The following is a 14,374-nucleotide window of genomic DNA, read 5'->3' as shown; positions in this document are numbered from 1 at the left end:
CTATGGACCTCAGTTAACTCTCTATGGATAAATAAAGGTTAAAAACATTCAAAATGAAATTGGCTTCCATGGATGATGTCAAACAGGGATATAATATGTAACAAAGTGTCTCAATTTGGGTAAACCACTTCATATTTAATACTGTTAACACACACAGAACATGCTGTATTTTGTCTGATCTGGTAAAAGCCGGCCTTTCCTTTGCTTCAGTATCTTGTAGATAAGCCACACAAAGGTTCTTACCAAAAGGTTTTTGAAAACTTTCAGAACTTTTTCTTTGCCAGTGTTTCATAATACATTTAGGGGTTTGATCATACAGGCCAGGCGTACTGAGGCTTGACAGCTGAAAGTGACTTATTAATTGAATTACAGCATCAGTGGTTTCAGTGTTCAGGTCTGTAACACTGAAATAGTGACCTGATTGGTTTAAATGTCATGATGCAACTTAAGTTAATATCTGATATACTGTCTGAGTTTAGGGGTACGTCTGGTTTTGTTTGGTTCACTCGTTTCCACTGGTCCAGAGTTTTAAAGACTGAAAAAGTGAAATAAAAATCAAAAAAGGAAAATAAACAGTAAAGCAAAACAAAACTTGAAATATAATAGTATAGCATATCAAATACCTTACTCACTTATGGCTATTAAATAAAATTAATGTTTTTTTTGTTTTTTTTTTATTCAGTGTAACACATTTAAATTGAAATTGCAATTATTTCTCACTTATTGATGAGACATGTGGACATTAATGAATTAAATGTTGTTTATTAAATGCTCTTGACAACAGTAACAGTCATAATATTGAATAAACACACAGAGCCTATGGTGCTAGGTCACACATTCATACAACACACACAAAATAAAATAAAGAATACATTATATGGCTCCAACAAACAATTATTTTCATCATCAATTAATGTGTTGATTATCGTCTCGATATCAATCAAAGCTCAAGGTAATGTTTTCAAAGGTTTTGTCCTGAGCAACAGTCCACAAAGACATTCAGTTTCGATGACTTAAAAAAATCACTTTTGAGAGCTAGAATCAGAGACTTGGTGATTTTTTTTTCTTTAAAAAAAATGACTCCAAATAATTAATCAATTATCATTTTTGGTTTAATTTAAACTATTAATAGATTAATTCAGTATGTTTTTTTTTTTTTTATAACCAATTATGTATTTATTATTTGTATAAGGGAAAGCACGATCACAATCACAAAGTGACAAAAAATAAAGTGGAATACAACAGGTTCTTTTGCCCCCTCTGTCAACCCCTGCATTTCCCTTGTGTTCCCCCAGTGAGTGAGCCAGCAGAGGGGCTTGTAAAGGTAACCAGATTCATTCTGGGCTGGACTGTTTGGTCCCTGTTTCTGTTCCATTTTTTCAGAATAAACACCATTGACCCCTGTGCTGGGATTCTTCCTTTTTTCTTTTCTGCTGTCCCCGCTCCTCCACCTTCTTCTCTGTGGCATCCAGAACTCTGCAAGGCCATTTTTGGGTTCGTCAGACCTACACTGCCATGTTTTAAAAACCTTATTTGAGCAGTAGAAATACTTTGTTGGCAGAAGATGTGGCTGGGGGAAGCATCATTCTCAGATCTCGACTTAGTCTGGCCACAGGAAAGAACAGTTTTTGTCTGTGATTTTCTTTTCTCTCTGGCTGTTGTTGTGCCTGGTAGCTGTATCTCAGTGGAGCCGTGGGTCAGAGGTGTGACCAGGATCTGAGAGCAGGCGCAGGTGGGTTTACTCTTGCAACAGGCATGGTAACACCTGGCACACACAAGCTAGAGCATGTCCCAGTCTGTGACTCTGCTTTCAAAAATACTATCTCATATACATCATACATAAATACATACAAAAAGATATCAATAAATCCTGCTACTCCACGTGCTGTCTCATAGCTCTTCAGCTGAATGGACATTAACTGCAACAATTTCAGGCAGAGGATAGCAGAAGTTAAGAAAACTGGATATGACCACCTGGGAGGAGGTTAACTTTTAAGGCAAAAATGGAGAGACCAAACAGCATTGTCTCTTACTGTTCATCCGGTTCCAAGGCGGAGTAACAGCAGGATAAATATAAAAAACAACCACACCATGAAGGCCAGCAGATGACTGTCAGCTGGAACAAAGAAAAGTCTTGGGAGTTTCATTCACCACCAACACAAATGACAGGAATAAGTGGTATTTTTTTGCTAAGGTTTACATCAACTTTGATTCGCCACTTCTGCGTTTTTCACTTCCCGCGGAAGCAATGAGCGGAAATATGGACAGCGCCACTCTGCCATCGGAACTCACGCTGCGGTCGGAGGAGGTATTACACTACTACAGAGCACGGCAGGTAAGCGCCACAACGTCCACTGGGTGGCGCCGCAGGATGAACGGATGAGTGGAGTCTGGTACCTGGACAGGTGTGCAGCTTGGGTGGGGTTTGGAATGAAATGGCTCTTTATACCAATGATGTTTTCCATTGCATAAACTTAGATTAAGCAATCACTTTGGTATGTACAAAAATCAAATAGGTCTGTGTACTTCTGCAAGAGGCTGAGATGCAGGTTACGTATGATTTAAAATAAGTATCCATATACCCACACCGAATAACACGGGCATAACTGTGCAGCACTTTGAAAATGTACACCACTTGCCTTCACTTTGGTAATGATACCAGCTTTACTGGTATTACCAACCTGATCCAATTAAAATCCCACTTTTCATATACACCCACACCAGAATACATTACTGCCTGTTTAAGGCTTTGACTGAGATGTCATTTCAAACTGGGTGCCAGCCATTTGACACAATGTTTGCCATCAAGTTACGACATTCAGCCTTGTCAGTCTTTCGTGTCTACCTAATTCTTCCAAGTCAAATCCAGAAAGTAGCATGATGCATAAGTCTACAGAGTCCAGAAAATGTAGTAATACCAACACTTAGCCATCTGTGAATATCCTTTATTTTTTTTATTATTTATTATTTTTTTTACTACAAGTATACAAAAACTGGACAGACAAATCTGTGAAAATGGATCTTATTTACAAAACAAAAGTGTTGGAAGAGGGAGAGGGGCTGTTCAGGCATGCTGTGCTGGTTTGAAGATCAGGAAGAAGGTGAGCAGACTCGTCACGCTGAAGACTCAACAGAGGCAGACGGTTTGGCAGGCTACAGGAGGAAAGAAAAACATTGTAAGACTGATGTGATATAAACAGGATAAAACTGACATGCCTGTTTCCTGAAAAATCATAAGCCTATCATCCCTTTCAGTCTCAGACTAAACATCAGGCATTTCAAAATTACTGGATCTCCTGTAAGTAACTGTCTATGCCTCGGTTTGAACATCAGGACTCTACATTGTGGTGCCAAAAGGAAAAAAAAAAAAAAAATTTTTAAAAAGCTCTACAATGAAGGATTTCACCTCACATTAGGGATTTCCCTGACTTTGTGGGCCAAGTAGTAAATTTTCCCCAGAGGTGAGGATTGAGAACAGCCAACCATTCAGGCTGAATATAAGTACTGGAAAACATCCTGACAGATGTAAAGGAAACTCCACATGTAAAGTAGTGACTGTCAATTAAAGCCAACAAGGTAAGGGTAACATCCAATTCAGAGCAACCATATTTCATGGCACCTACTCCTGCTGGTTGATTAGTAGAAGTAGACCATAGCAGTCACACTGAGATGTTAACCCAAATTTGACACAGTCAGATTTTCGCTCAGGCTTTTTGGTCAAAAGACCGTGACAGCCATCTTTGAGCCTCTCACTGCGATGCAGGACCTCAGTTTTGGGGGCAAGGACCAATCATAGCCACATTTCTTCCACGTTAGTCATCTTTCGTCTGGGACAGCCCAAAAGTCACCGGCTTTACAGTGCTTGCTATGTCATCCTGTCAGTATATGAAAAGCCTATCACTCGCCTCCTGTGCCTCTTTCTCCTGGACTCCATTGCCGTTGCTAGCACTGGAGATGCTGCTGCCATTAACTGTGGTTTCCTGTTTGGCCTGCTTAGCATCAGTGTCCTTTACTGGGCTCTCCTCCTCTGGTTTCCTCTGTGCAGAAACACAAAACCAGGACAAGAACAAATAACAGGCTGAAAATTTCCATACATGATTGTATCCAATGCAAGTGACCCTGATGACCTTAACTGGCGTTACATCAAGGTCCCCTGCAAAATACTACATCATGCACAAAAAGAGATTAGCCCATGTCAAAGCTCAATTTCTTGCATTCACCTATTCTACCACAACACCATCACACCACTACAATGCCACCTGTCAACTCCGTTTCAGTAACCTAAGGCAACATACTTCAGACACTGCACAGGTTTCACAAAAGCCAAAACACACACCAGGCCAACAGCTACCACCAGGTCAATTGGACAGAAAACCCGAAATATGATAATCCTACACGTGCAGCAAGCAAACAAGCAGGTCATGCAACATTCGATGGCTGTTTCATGAGGCGGTACATGGCACAGTGTAGAGATGAGTGCCTGAATATGGAAGATGGTCAATATTAAATCATTCCTCCAGCAACATTAAGTGACAAATCTGAGCATTCAGATTCAAGAGATAGCCATAAAATCATTTAAGCAGAATAAAATATTTCTCAGTATGTGTGAATGTCCAATCACAACAAGTCTAGTCAAAGATATGATTTGTGGAGACAGGCTTGGAGACAAATGGATTGGCAGAGGTCGATGGTAAGGCCTCACCTTTTTCCTGACCAGGTGGGAAATGTCTGAGACTGCTTTGGGAGACGAGCCACTATCAGACGGCCTTACTGGGACCTGAAATGGCACATTTCACACAGCTGCTTATAAATCCCAAGTTTCAAGAAATAATTACACTCATACCCACAGTATCCTTACCTGGCTGGCTGTTGCAAATGTTGATGATGAAGGGCCTCCATTTTCACCAGGGAATGCTTTAGAGGTTGAGGCTCCACCCTGGAAAGAGATCAGTCAGGATGAATAGGGAGCAAAAGATGTATCATGCACAACATGGCAGCATCATTTCCTGCCCTCTGTATCTGGTTACTGCATTTGTCCTTTCAAGGTGATTTTTGTAAACTAGAAAGCACATTTATTTAATATTTATGCCATTAAATTGATCATAGCACTTTGTTGAAGAGGGAAAAAGATGTCTGAATGGCATACATGAATACATTTTGAACCCAACTTCATATACATATTGTTTGTTTTCCTGTCTACCCACAAGTGTCTGCTGGATAGCCTGGGAGGCAGCGCTGGCTGTTCTCTGGCTTTCCTTGGCATCCTCCACCTTCTCCCTGATGTCAGGCAGGAGCTGCTTCAGCTCATCCATCTCACTCTTCTCCTCTGCTGCCCCGTCTGCTCCCTCTGCTGCATCTATCACCTCCTGCAGCATAGCTGCACACAGCATGCATGAGATTAGCAAGTAAGACAAAAACATAATGACTGAAAAAAATAACTGTCACTGAGTAATAAAAGGAAGTGCAAGATAAGCATTTTTATCAGTGATGTTAAACTTATGGAGCTCAGCCTAAACTTTAGCAACCTTAACAAAAGCAGGAATATGCTTCAGGAAAAACAGCAGATATGCTATATTTGCAGATATTGCAATCATCATTAAAAAATGAGCTAAAAAAGTAAAGCATCTCTAGTAGCTAAACACCCTCACATCATCTTTACCAACTTGCTTGTTCTGTATTACAATGACAGATGGGACATCAGAAGGGCATGCTGTGCAAACCAGGTCAAACATTCACAGTTCTGAAAACCTGAGCCCTTAGAAAATAATAATGCTGTAGTCCTACCTAGGCGGTTCTCAATGACCTTTATTGAGCTGTTGTAGTGCTGGATGGCCTGGCTGTACTGATCCATGTAGCATAGGGTGGTGGCAACATGGTAGTGGCTCTCAGCCAGCAGACGGCTGTGGGGAGGCAGGTGCTTCAACTGCAGGGCAAGGCACTCCTGGAAGTCTTCCAGCGCCTGGGGATAGTTACCTGCAGAGGAAGACAAAAGGCCGCTCAGATTATATGGTGATGTGATTGCAAACACAGCAACAATTAGGAATGATGATAGGCTGAAAATGACAATTTTCAGTTAAAATTCATTAAAGACAATTCAATTTAAGTGACTCCTGTTAACCAGATGTTGGGGCATGAAAATAACGTGTGGAAGATGATTCAATAAATAAAAATTAAAATCATATCAGGGACAGACATTTGTCAGGATGGGTAAGAGAGACTGTTCAATTTTTGGTAGAAATTTCTGTGCACCTACTGGTGGAGCATGAGAATGCCATTAAAGAACCTGATTTTCAAGATGTAGAATAAATAGGAATTTTATGGTGATTTTTAAGTGCCAGGCTAGGATTGCACCAAAAGAAAACCAAACCATCACAGAATGTCACTGTTGTAATCTAATACAACCTGGAGTTTGAGGGAAGGGACAGTTGACAAAGTTGCAAAACTGATGTTATCAAGCTGCTCTGTAGGTCTAGTGGCTTGAATCGGGCATTTGCCCAGCTCTGCATACAACTGACAGTGTAATCCAAAAATAACCCCAGTTTTGTGTGCACTGCAGGCCATTAGCATTACCAGATTCTGCACTGACTTCTCCAAGTTTCAGGTAGGCCTGGGCTGCCATCAGCTGATCTTCCTTGTTCTCCTTTCTGTGTCATACAATGAGAATATCATCTATTAGTACAGGACTTCAAACATTTAACAATGATCAACTCCATCTAGGACGTACTGTTTTTCTGGAACTTCTCACAAAGTGAAAAGGTAGTCCTTATAATCAGTGCTCATTGCTGAGATATGTAAAGACACAACTGAAACTGTATATGCAGGGTAATATGCCTTTACCTTTTGTAGATTACTTTAGCTACTTCCAGCATCTCCCATGCCAACTGCAAGTTCCCAACTTCCTCCTCATCCTATGAGGAGAGAAAGGCAAACCTCAATCAAATCTTCGAGGGGAAAAAAAAAACAAACAAAAAAAAAACATAACACTTTGTGTTGAGAGTTTACCATGTGGGAACCTACCTTGTCTCCAGCAGTTCCCTCACCATCTTCATCATCGTCATCGTCATCATCATCATCATCGTCATCGCCATCTGAGGAAGCCAGTCACATAGGGAAAAGTCATTTAATGTGCAGAGAAGTGTCAGGTATAAACCAAAGCAGTATTCGGTCATCACCACAGTGCAAGCAATACAAATGGCTCTAGTGTGTTCCCCTTTCACCTTTCTTTTACACCCTTAAGTGTGCCATTAAAAAAAGAGTTTCCCCTTTATTCCGCCTTGTTCTCCAACTAAACAGTGCTCTGAATTCCTGAGATTTACTGCCTTCTTCCTCCTCATCCTGTTCAGGCTCTGGCTTGGATTCCTCATCTTCTGCTTCTTCGGGCTTATCCTTAGTCCCATCTCCATTCTGTTCCTCAAAGCTATCAACCTTGTTTTCTTTAACACCTTCCTTTACAGGAGAAGGAGCTGGACTCTTCTCCACACCATTCACAGATACGCCCAAAGTCTTCTCAGTTCCATTCACAATCGTTTCCTGGACTGCATTCTTCTCTTCCCCATTGACATGAGAGCCTGGACTTTTGTCTGACCCAGTCACATCAGTCTTGCATTCCCCCTGATCATCTTTGATTGGGGACTTTGCTAAACCATTCTCCTTTTTCACATCAGTGCCATTCTCCCCTTCCTTTGGCTCTGCCCTCTCAGTCTTTTCCTGCTCAGCCATTGCTTCATACACCTGCTTTCGTAGTTCATCCCTGGTTTTCTCTGCACCAGAGAACAACATGTGGGGGGAAATTATTTTTCTGAATGCTTTCTTTTAATCAGATAGTTTCTAGCTCATCTGGATTTTCAACAGAAATGCGTATTCTTAATATGCAGGTTTAAGATGACATCTCTAAATGCAGGATAATTTTCCCAGATTCTGAAATGGCTCCCAATGCGTTTTCCTAATCAGGCAAAAGCAAACCATTGCAAGAACAACAGGCAACCCCTGAAAGTTAAATACTAACCATCAAGGTTATTAGCACTCTCAATGTTGGGGTTGTCAGATTTCTCCTCTTCTTCAGACTCTTCAGGGACTCCCTCCAAAGCGTTACCAAGAACAGTATTCTCCATCCTAACAAACAAAAAACACCAGATCCAGCAAAATGAACAGGGATACAACAGTGAAAACAGGGTCTTACAATGAATTTGTTTCTCCATATACTGAGTATGACTGCTTACGTCATTTGAATAGGTACATCTGTACAAGACTATTTAAAAATAAATGTAGTCTCAGTGTTCCAGAAATGGTGCACAAAGAATTGTGACACCCCCTGACACTACAGGTCTGACTTCAGTTTAGTCTCAACAGCTTATACTGAAAACATCCAACTAAATAATGTAAAACTTCACTGGCTTGAAGATTTACAGGTAATCCTTTGAAGGTTTGAAGGAGTAATCTCCCCCTTGTTGTTCATGTGTTTCCACCCCACACACATGCTTATGGCTCGTTTTCCCAGTGGCAGGTACAATCAAGAAAACTGTCAGTAGCAATTGCTGGTTGGATTACTGATGTGCTGACAATGTTATTTTATTAAAAAAAAAAAAAAAGGAGTGAGTGCAGTCAACCAACCTGGCAAGCTCCAACAGGGACTTCCCACACAGGAAGAAGGCCTCCCCACACTCATCTGCAGTGTCCCCATACTTTGCCGCCCTGGCAGATGTTAAGAGGAAAAAAAAGTTCCATAATTTGAATGACAAGGTTCAGTTGTAATGTTAACCAGCAGAGCTGATTTTGGCTTTGGGGTGTGTTTCAAAGAATTCATATACAAATTAACAAATCACTGTTGGAACCTACTGATAAGAAAATACACCATTTGAACTTAAACAAATGCTTCACTTCCTTAAATACAAGTTTGTTAGAAAAAAAAAAAAACCCTGAAAAACTAGACATTACAAATCTTCACTACAGTATAAGAATTGAAGTCATACTCAACAAAATTTATACAACACATCAGAAAATGTAGGCAATATTGGTGTGCTATGATAAAACTCCACTCAGTGATTACAAAGCTATTTTCTGAAGGTGAGGGAAAAAAAGATTCATTGATGTGTTTCTTTTTTGATTTTTTTTTTTTTTTTTTTTTAATTAGTGAATCAGTTTAAACTAGACATAAGAGGCAAGAGGACTAAATACTGCTCCAAAGTTAGGCTAAATTTTGGTGAGGGACAAACTGGCATTTTCAAGGGGGGGGGGGGGGGGGGGGGGGGGGGGGGGGGTGTCTCCTGATGTCTGACTGCAAGATATCTGAATGAAAATGGGTTCTCTGGGTACCAATGGGGTCTCCCTTTTGCAGACACATCTACCATATACCAATCCCATGCAGGTTTTTGCATGCAGTTAAAAATGTGCCATTTTCGCCTTATCTAAAATTATGTATTTCTGCACTGGGGCCTAAACAGTCTTGCACTGGCATAAACTGTGTTTGACCAGAAAGCTACTAGACGATTGTGGATTCAATGAGCCCATTTTTGACATAACTATAAAATGACCCATTGTAACCTATTTTCAAGTACAAGGGACCATGTTGCATCAAAATGGCTAAGGCACGCTTTTATGTCTGCTTCCCCCCAAAAGTTGAATCAATGACAACTCTTTCTCCATCAGTACTTACAGCATCGCACATGCCTCCTGGAAGACACTGACGGCAGAAACAACATCGCCCATCACCAGATGCCTGTTCCCTGTGCCGATCATTTTCTTCGCCTCCTCCATAACGTCAACAGAACTGCAGGACAAAGCAACACCTGGATTTTAATTTACAGAGCCCAACCACGTTTATTTTCCCTCACATTTCGATCATTTGTGAATTGAGGAAAGTGCATACCATTTCGCGTTGCAAAAGCACCACCACTGATAAGTTACTCACCTGTCTGCAGCAGCTGTTGATGAACACGGCTTCTCCTCCACACTGCAAACAGTTAAAACACACAACTGGACTAAGTTACGTTACTTAAGTTTCATCGATACACCTGACTTGACTCCTATGTAGAAAGTTACCAACACAAACACACACACTCAGAGAAGTTAGAAAGTGAACAACTCTGGTTCTTCGTTCGCATTTAGTTTGCGCTGCAACTTCCAGTCATTAGCAAATCAAGACAGTTAAGTTAGCCAAGCTAGCTTAAACAGTGGAGAATATGGGGATACTGCATTGTTAGCGGCATTAGCATCACCCAGCATTTTGGGTATATTAATAATTACAGCAGTGTGCCTCGCGTTATGGTATCCGGGTAAAGTAGCCAGCAACGTTTTTCCCAACACAAACCAAGCACGGCTATTAGCGTTAGCCGCTTTATCTAACGTTAGCCAGAAGCTATGCTCGCTAGCTAAGCTGTGCTAGCTGCTAGTCAGATAATTGCGGCTAACGCGGGCGATACACACACACACACACCGCTTCCCAGCACAAATCACAAGTGTCTCACCTTCCAGAGCTGGAGGCAGTAGACGTTTCTTCTGGCATTTTGTGGGTTAGTTAGTTGGCGTGGCGTTACAGCAGAAGGGGGTGAGACAGTCTGTGTTCCTTGCAGTGAATGAGGGGAAAGACGGTTCTCCTCTTGGCTTTGTTGGCGCGCTTAAATAGAGAAAAGAAGGCTATCTGTTTCCGCCTAAGTTGGGACGCGGGAGACTGGAGTTAAAGGGGCCGCAGACCTAAAGTGGAGCTGACGACCTGACTCCTTTATATGTGTTTATATTCTTTATTTAAACATATATGCACTCAGTGGCCACTTTATTAGGTCCACCTGTACAAGCTACAATTCAATACAATATGTTCTGCCATACAATTATTATTCTGCTGCCTGTAATGCTCAGGTTTTCTTTTTGTCACAGTAATAGAGGTGTTCATTCACTTCTATGTTTGGCATTGAGCTCATAGTTAGTGCTGCTGTTGTACTGGACCGCATTTTATTGAGATGTTTCCAATATTCTGTCCCCATCGTTGTATATAAACACGGAGGACAAAAAACTGGAAACACCTCTCAATATAGCGTAGTCCGGTACAAGACCTTTGCAAACTGCAACCTCAGTAATAAACATATAATTAAATTTATACATTCTCCACAATGCCAACAAACACTGAACATTATAAAGTTTCTGAAAAGGTGGAATTTATGGCAGAGCTGTTGCACTGAGCTGTATTTGATTGTACAGTTGGATCTAATAAAGTGGGCACTGAGTCTACATTCAGCATTTATCCATATAAATATATAATTCTTATGTAAAATCACGAATAAAGATGAAACAACATTGCTGACAAATAGATGAAACATTAAGTCATTAAAAATAAAGAAATACAAAAGAGATAAATACAGCAAAAAGAAAATATGCCAGAATAAAAAGAAAAAAAAAATAACAAAAAACACAAGTGTATTACAGCAAATTCACTTAAAGACATTCAAACTATTGCATACATTTATTGATTTGATGTTTTTTGTGGAAGAAACCTTTGACATGTTTTGTTCTAGTTCCTTCATTAATACAAAGAACTGAGTTTATTGTTTGTATATTTGCATTTGTGAATATGGGATGTGACAAGCAGTAAAATTAAATTAATAAGAAAAAATGCATTATCATCCTTGTTACTATAAAAATAGCAACCAAATATCATGTTTCTATAGGAAAGAGTAAAAATCTGAGAAAATAAAAAGTGAGTAACAACTGTCTTCTTACAAAAGTGAAGGTGACATAAAGATGAATTGCTATTTGTGTGAACTGCGTCCTGAAACTTGCATTTTATGTCATAAACTCGCTTTTTTATTTAATTTGCTTTATTACTTATCTTTTGTCTTTTTCTATTCGATTTTTTTCGTTCTTGCTGTATTTCTCTTTTGCACTACTCTATGTTTCTATTGCCTTAATGCTTCATGTATTTGTAGGCAATGTTGTTATCCTCCTTATTCATGACTTGAAATAAATAAATTTAAAAAAATAAATAAAAAAAAAGCGAATAACTGCTGTGCCCCGAGAAACCCGTCTAACGTTAAATGTATAAATGCCAACATTTAATTTAATTTAGGCTACTAAATTCCCGGTAAACACCGTAGCTAACCACAGCATACTTTGGCCAGTTTTAGATAAGCGAATAATAAATAAATAAGATAATGAATTCATCAGTTACAACAGTGCGTAAATAATAGGCTCGTGTAATCGTTCAGCGCATGCGCACGACAGTAACACCTAGCCTACTGAACTTTTACTTATTCAGACATACATTTATTTTTGGCAAATAAAACAAATGTCAGAGTTTTAACTATGAACAGTGTATAATGCTAGTGAGACCTTCAGCCCTGCATGGTCTGCCTCCATCACGCAGTCCGCTCTGAGAGTGAAGCGCATGCGGAAGTGGACGGGAGTGAAATATCATCACACGTCGCGATCTCAGATTGGCACCGTACCAATCAAACATGTGTGCACCTTAATTTGTCCTCGGTAGCTACCTGCTAATTTGAGCCGACCGGTGCGACCTTTCCTAGGAGGTAATCAAACCCAAAAAGCGACTTTTAAAATTTTTATTGGACACATCTGATAATGCTATTTCAGAGCCTCGTTGGCGCAGTAGGCAGCGCGTCAGTCTCATAATCTGAAGGTCGTGAGTTCGAGCCTCACACGGGGCAGGTCTTTTGGAAAGGTAGCCTTGGGTGTGTTTTGGTTTGGATCGCGGCCCAATTTGGCCAAACCCTCCGGCTAAGCCAATTAACTGTCTCCCATTTATTCTCAACGGTAGCGCAAAACCATTACGGATGTTGCGCGCCGTTTATGCATCCATGGCACTTATCTGATCAGTTGTTGTTGTTGTTGTTGTTTGTAAGTAAGCTTTTTTTTTTTTTTAAATCACAAACATTTAAATAAGACAACAGTATCGATTATGAACTGATGAAGCATTACAGTTTTTTCTTTTTTCAATCGCTTTACCTTCGCTATGAACTCAGAAACCATGGTAGCAAAACAGTAAATACATAGGCCTAATGAGAGGCACTCTGAGAGGCAAAATAACACATTTTATTTGCAAAAGGCTCTTACCATGGCAAAACATTTCAAACATGCAGCAAAAGCACATTTTGTCACAGCCAAATACAACTTGCAGTCAAGCGAGTTAATCCAGCCACTCACTCACTTCATACTCAACACCAAAATGCAACATACCCTTTTCAGTCTGAGCAGGTTCAACCTTACTTTTTCCTGTGTAGGGCCTATATTACAGTCATATATATAATATATATATATATATATATATACATATATATATATATATATATATATATATATATATATATATATATATATATATATATATATATATATATAAACAATTTACATACCGTAGTTAGCCTACATATTGTAAAGCAAGTAGCATAAGCCAATATTTCCCTCAAACAACTCAACTTACGCCCAAACGAGTAGATTCCTTCAATCAGCTGCACTGTACTGTAACACAGTTGACACAGTTGCGGGTTCGATTCCCGGACAAGGCATCCAGCTTTTCAAACTCTGGCCTCTTTTGCATAAATATGGTGAACCTTTTGAATAAGTGACATAAGTGAATAAGTGAATAATGGCAGAATACGTATGCTACCTCAGTTTATGACTCTGAGTTCCTGTGCTGATTGACACTGATCAGTGGGCTTTTCTCTTCAATACCTTACACTTGTCTTAATTTTTTAAATCTATGTCACTCTTCATAAACACTGCATCTTAATCACACCATCATCGCTGAAGACATTACTCAAATACTAAATAATAATTAAAAATAATCTATGTAAATGAGCAATCGTGTCATAATCCAAATCCAGTGTGTTTGTTTGTTTGTTTGCTTGTTTAGGTCACTAAAGATGGAGGGAAGGATCAAGGGATCATCACTTGGGGCACCTTGGCTGTTATATATTTCTAAAGTAAAGCATTATTTTCCATGTTCTATTTCATCCATGCCCTGAATGCCGAGGGTATCATGCTCCTTTTCTCTACATTTGTTATAGGCTATTTGTTAGAAGTTTTTAAATGTATACCTGTCCAAAATGTAATGACCTAGTAATCCTGCGTTTCTGAAACTCTGCTTAATGTATTCAGCAGATTGCAAACTAATGCACCACTTAATTATCCGTAATTAGCATAAATTTCGGCATACATGATTGCATAATTAGTCTAATTGGCCTGTTTTTTTCTGCATAGAGACGCATGTGTTTGAGTCAGGCTTTTGGTTACGTATAATAAAAATGGGTCTTAAAGTGAAGATAATGAATTATTCAACACAGTAATGGATCATTTCCACGTTTAAGAGCAGTTCAAGCCCGTGCTCATACAGCACTATGGGAGAATTCAAGAGTATTCACTTTGTTCA

The 14,374-nt window shown here is 39.7% G+C and overlaps 1 protein-coding gene, 1 long non-coding RNA gene and 1 other non-coding gene across 6 annotated transcripts; 1 reads left to right on the top strand and 2 right to left on the bottom strand.

The window, feature by feature from the left end:
* Positions 1 to 1,120: 1,120 nt before the first annotated feature.
* LOC115358196 (uncharacterized) lies at positions 1,121 to 2,226 on the bottom strand. The gene is made up of 2 exons (XR_003928159.1): positions 2,034 to 2,226; positions 1,121 to 1,716 (listed from the first exon to the last, which is right to left on the bottom strand). It is a non-coding gene; the product is annotated as an uncharacterized LOC115358196 (long non-coding RNA).
* Positions 2,227 to 2,929: 703 nt separating this feature from the next.
* Positions 2,930 to 10,622, bottom strand: nasp (nuclear autoantigenic sperm protein (histone-binding)). 4 transcript variants are annotated; one of them, XM_030050061.1, is made up of 15 exons: positions 10,464 to 10,622; positions 9,908 to 9,949; positions 9,653 to 9,766; positions 8,611 to 8,691; positions 8,006 to 8,112; positions 7,317 to 7,760; positions 7,018 to 7,088; positions 6,838 to 6,908; positions 6,571 to 6,644; positions 5,785 to 5,973; positions 5,205 to 5,377; positions 4,859 to 4,936; positions 4,703 to 4,777; positions 3,906 to 4,037; positions 2,930 to 3,153 (listed from the first exon to the last, which is right to left on the bottom strand). In XM_030050061.1, the coding sequence occupies exons 1-15, from the start codon at positions 10,499 to 10,501 to the stop codon at positions 3,115 to 3,117; spliced, it is 1,728 nt and encodes a 575-aa protein (XP_029905921.1). In that variant the 5' UTR covers positions 10,502 to 10,622; the 3' UTR covers positions 2,930 to 3,114. The 4 variants fall into 4 exon arrangements, with proteins under 4 accessions (XP_029905921.1, XP_029905923.1, XP_029905924.1 ...); XM_030050063.1 differs by having other exon boundaries at positions 7,320 to 7,760; XM_030050064.1 differs by lacking the exon at positions 3,906 to 4,037.
* Positions 10,623 to 12,580: 1,958 nt separating this feature from the next.
* trnam-cau (transfer RNA methionine (anticodon CAU)) lies at positions 12,581 to 12,653 on the top strand. Its single transcript has one exon. It is a non-coding gene; the product is annotated as a tRNA-Met (tRNA).
* Positions 12,654 to 14,374: the final 1,721 nt, after the last annotated feature.

Source organism: Myripristis murdjan, chromosome 4, assembly GCF_902150065.1.
Source record: "Myripristis murdjan chromosome 4, fMyrMur1.1, whole genome shotgun sequence".
Taxonomy (NCBI): domain Eukaryota; kingdom Metazoa; phylum Chordata; class Actinopteri; order Holocentriformes; family Holocentridae; genus Myripristis; species Myripristis murdjan.
This window is presented reverse-complemented; position numbering and strand designations above follow the sequence as displayed.

Excerpts from the sequence above, each read along its gene's own strand:
- nasp (XM_030050061.1), bottom strand. The coding sequence starts at position 10,501 with ATGCCAGAAGAAACGTCTACTGCCTCCAGCTCTGGAAG. Across the intron at positions 4,778-4,858 it reads CATTTGCAACAGCCAGCCAG|GTCCCAGTAAGGCCGTCTGA; the intron begins GTAAGGATACTG and ends GTGCCATTTCAG. Across the intron at positions 3,154-3,905 it reads AGGAGAAAGAGGCACAGGAG|CCTGCCAAACCGTCTGCCTC; the intron begins GCGAGTGATAGG and ends TTCCTCCTGTAG.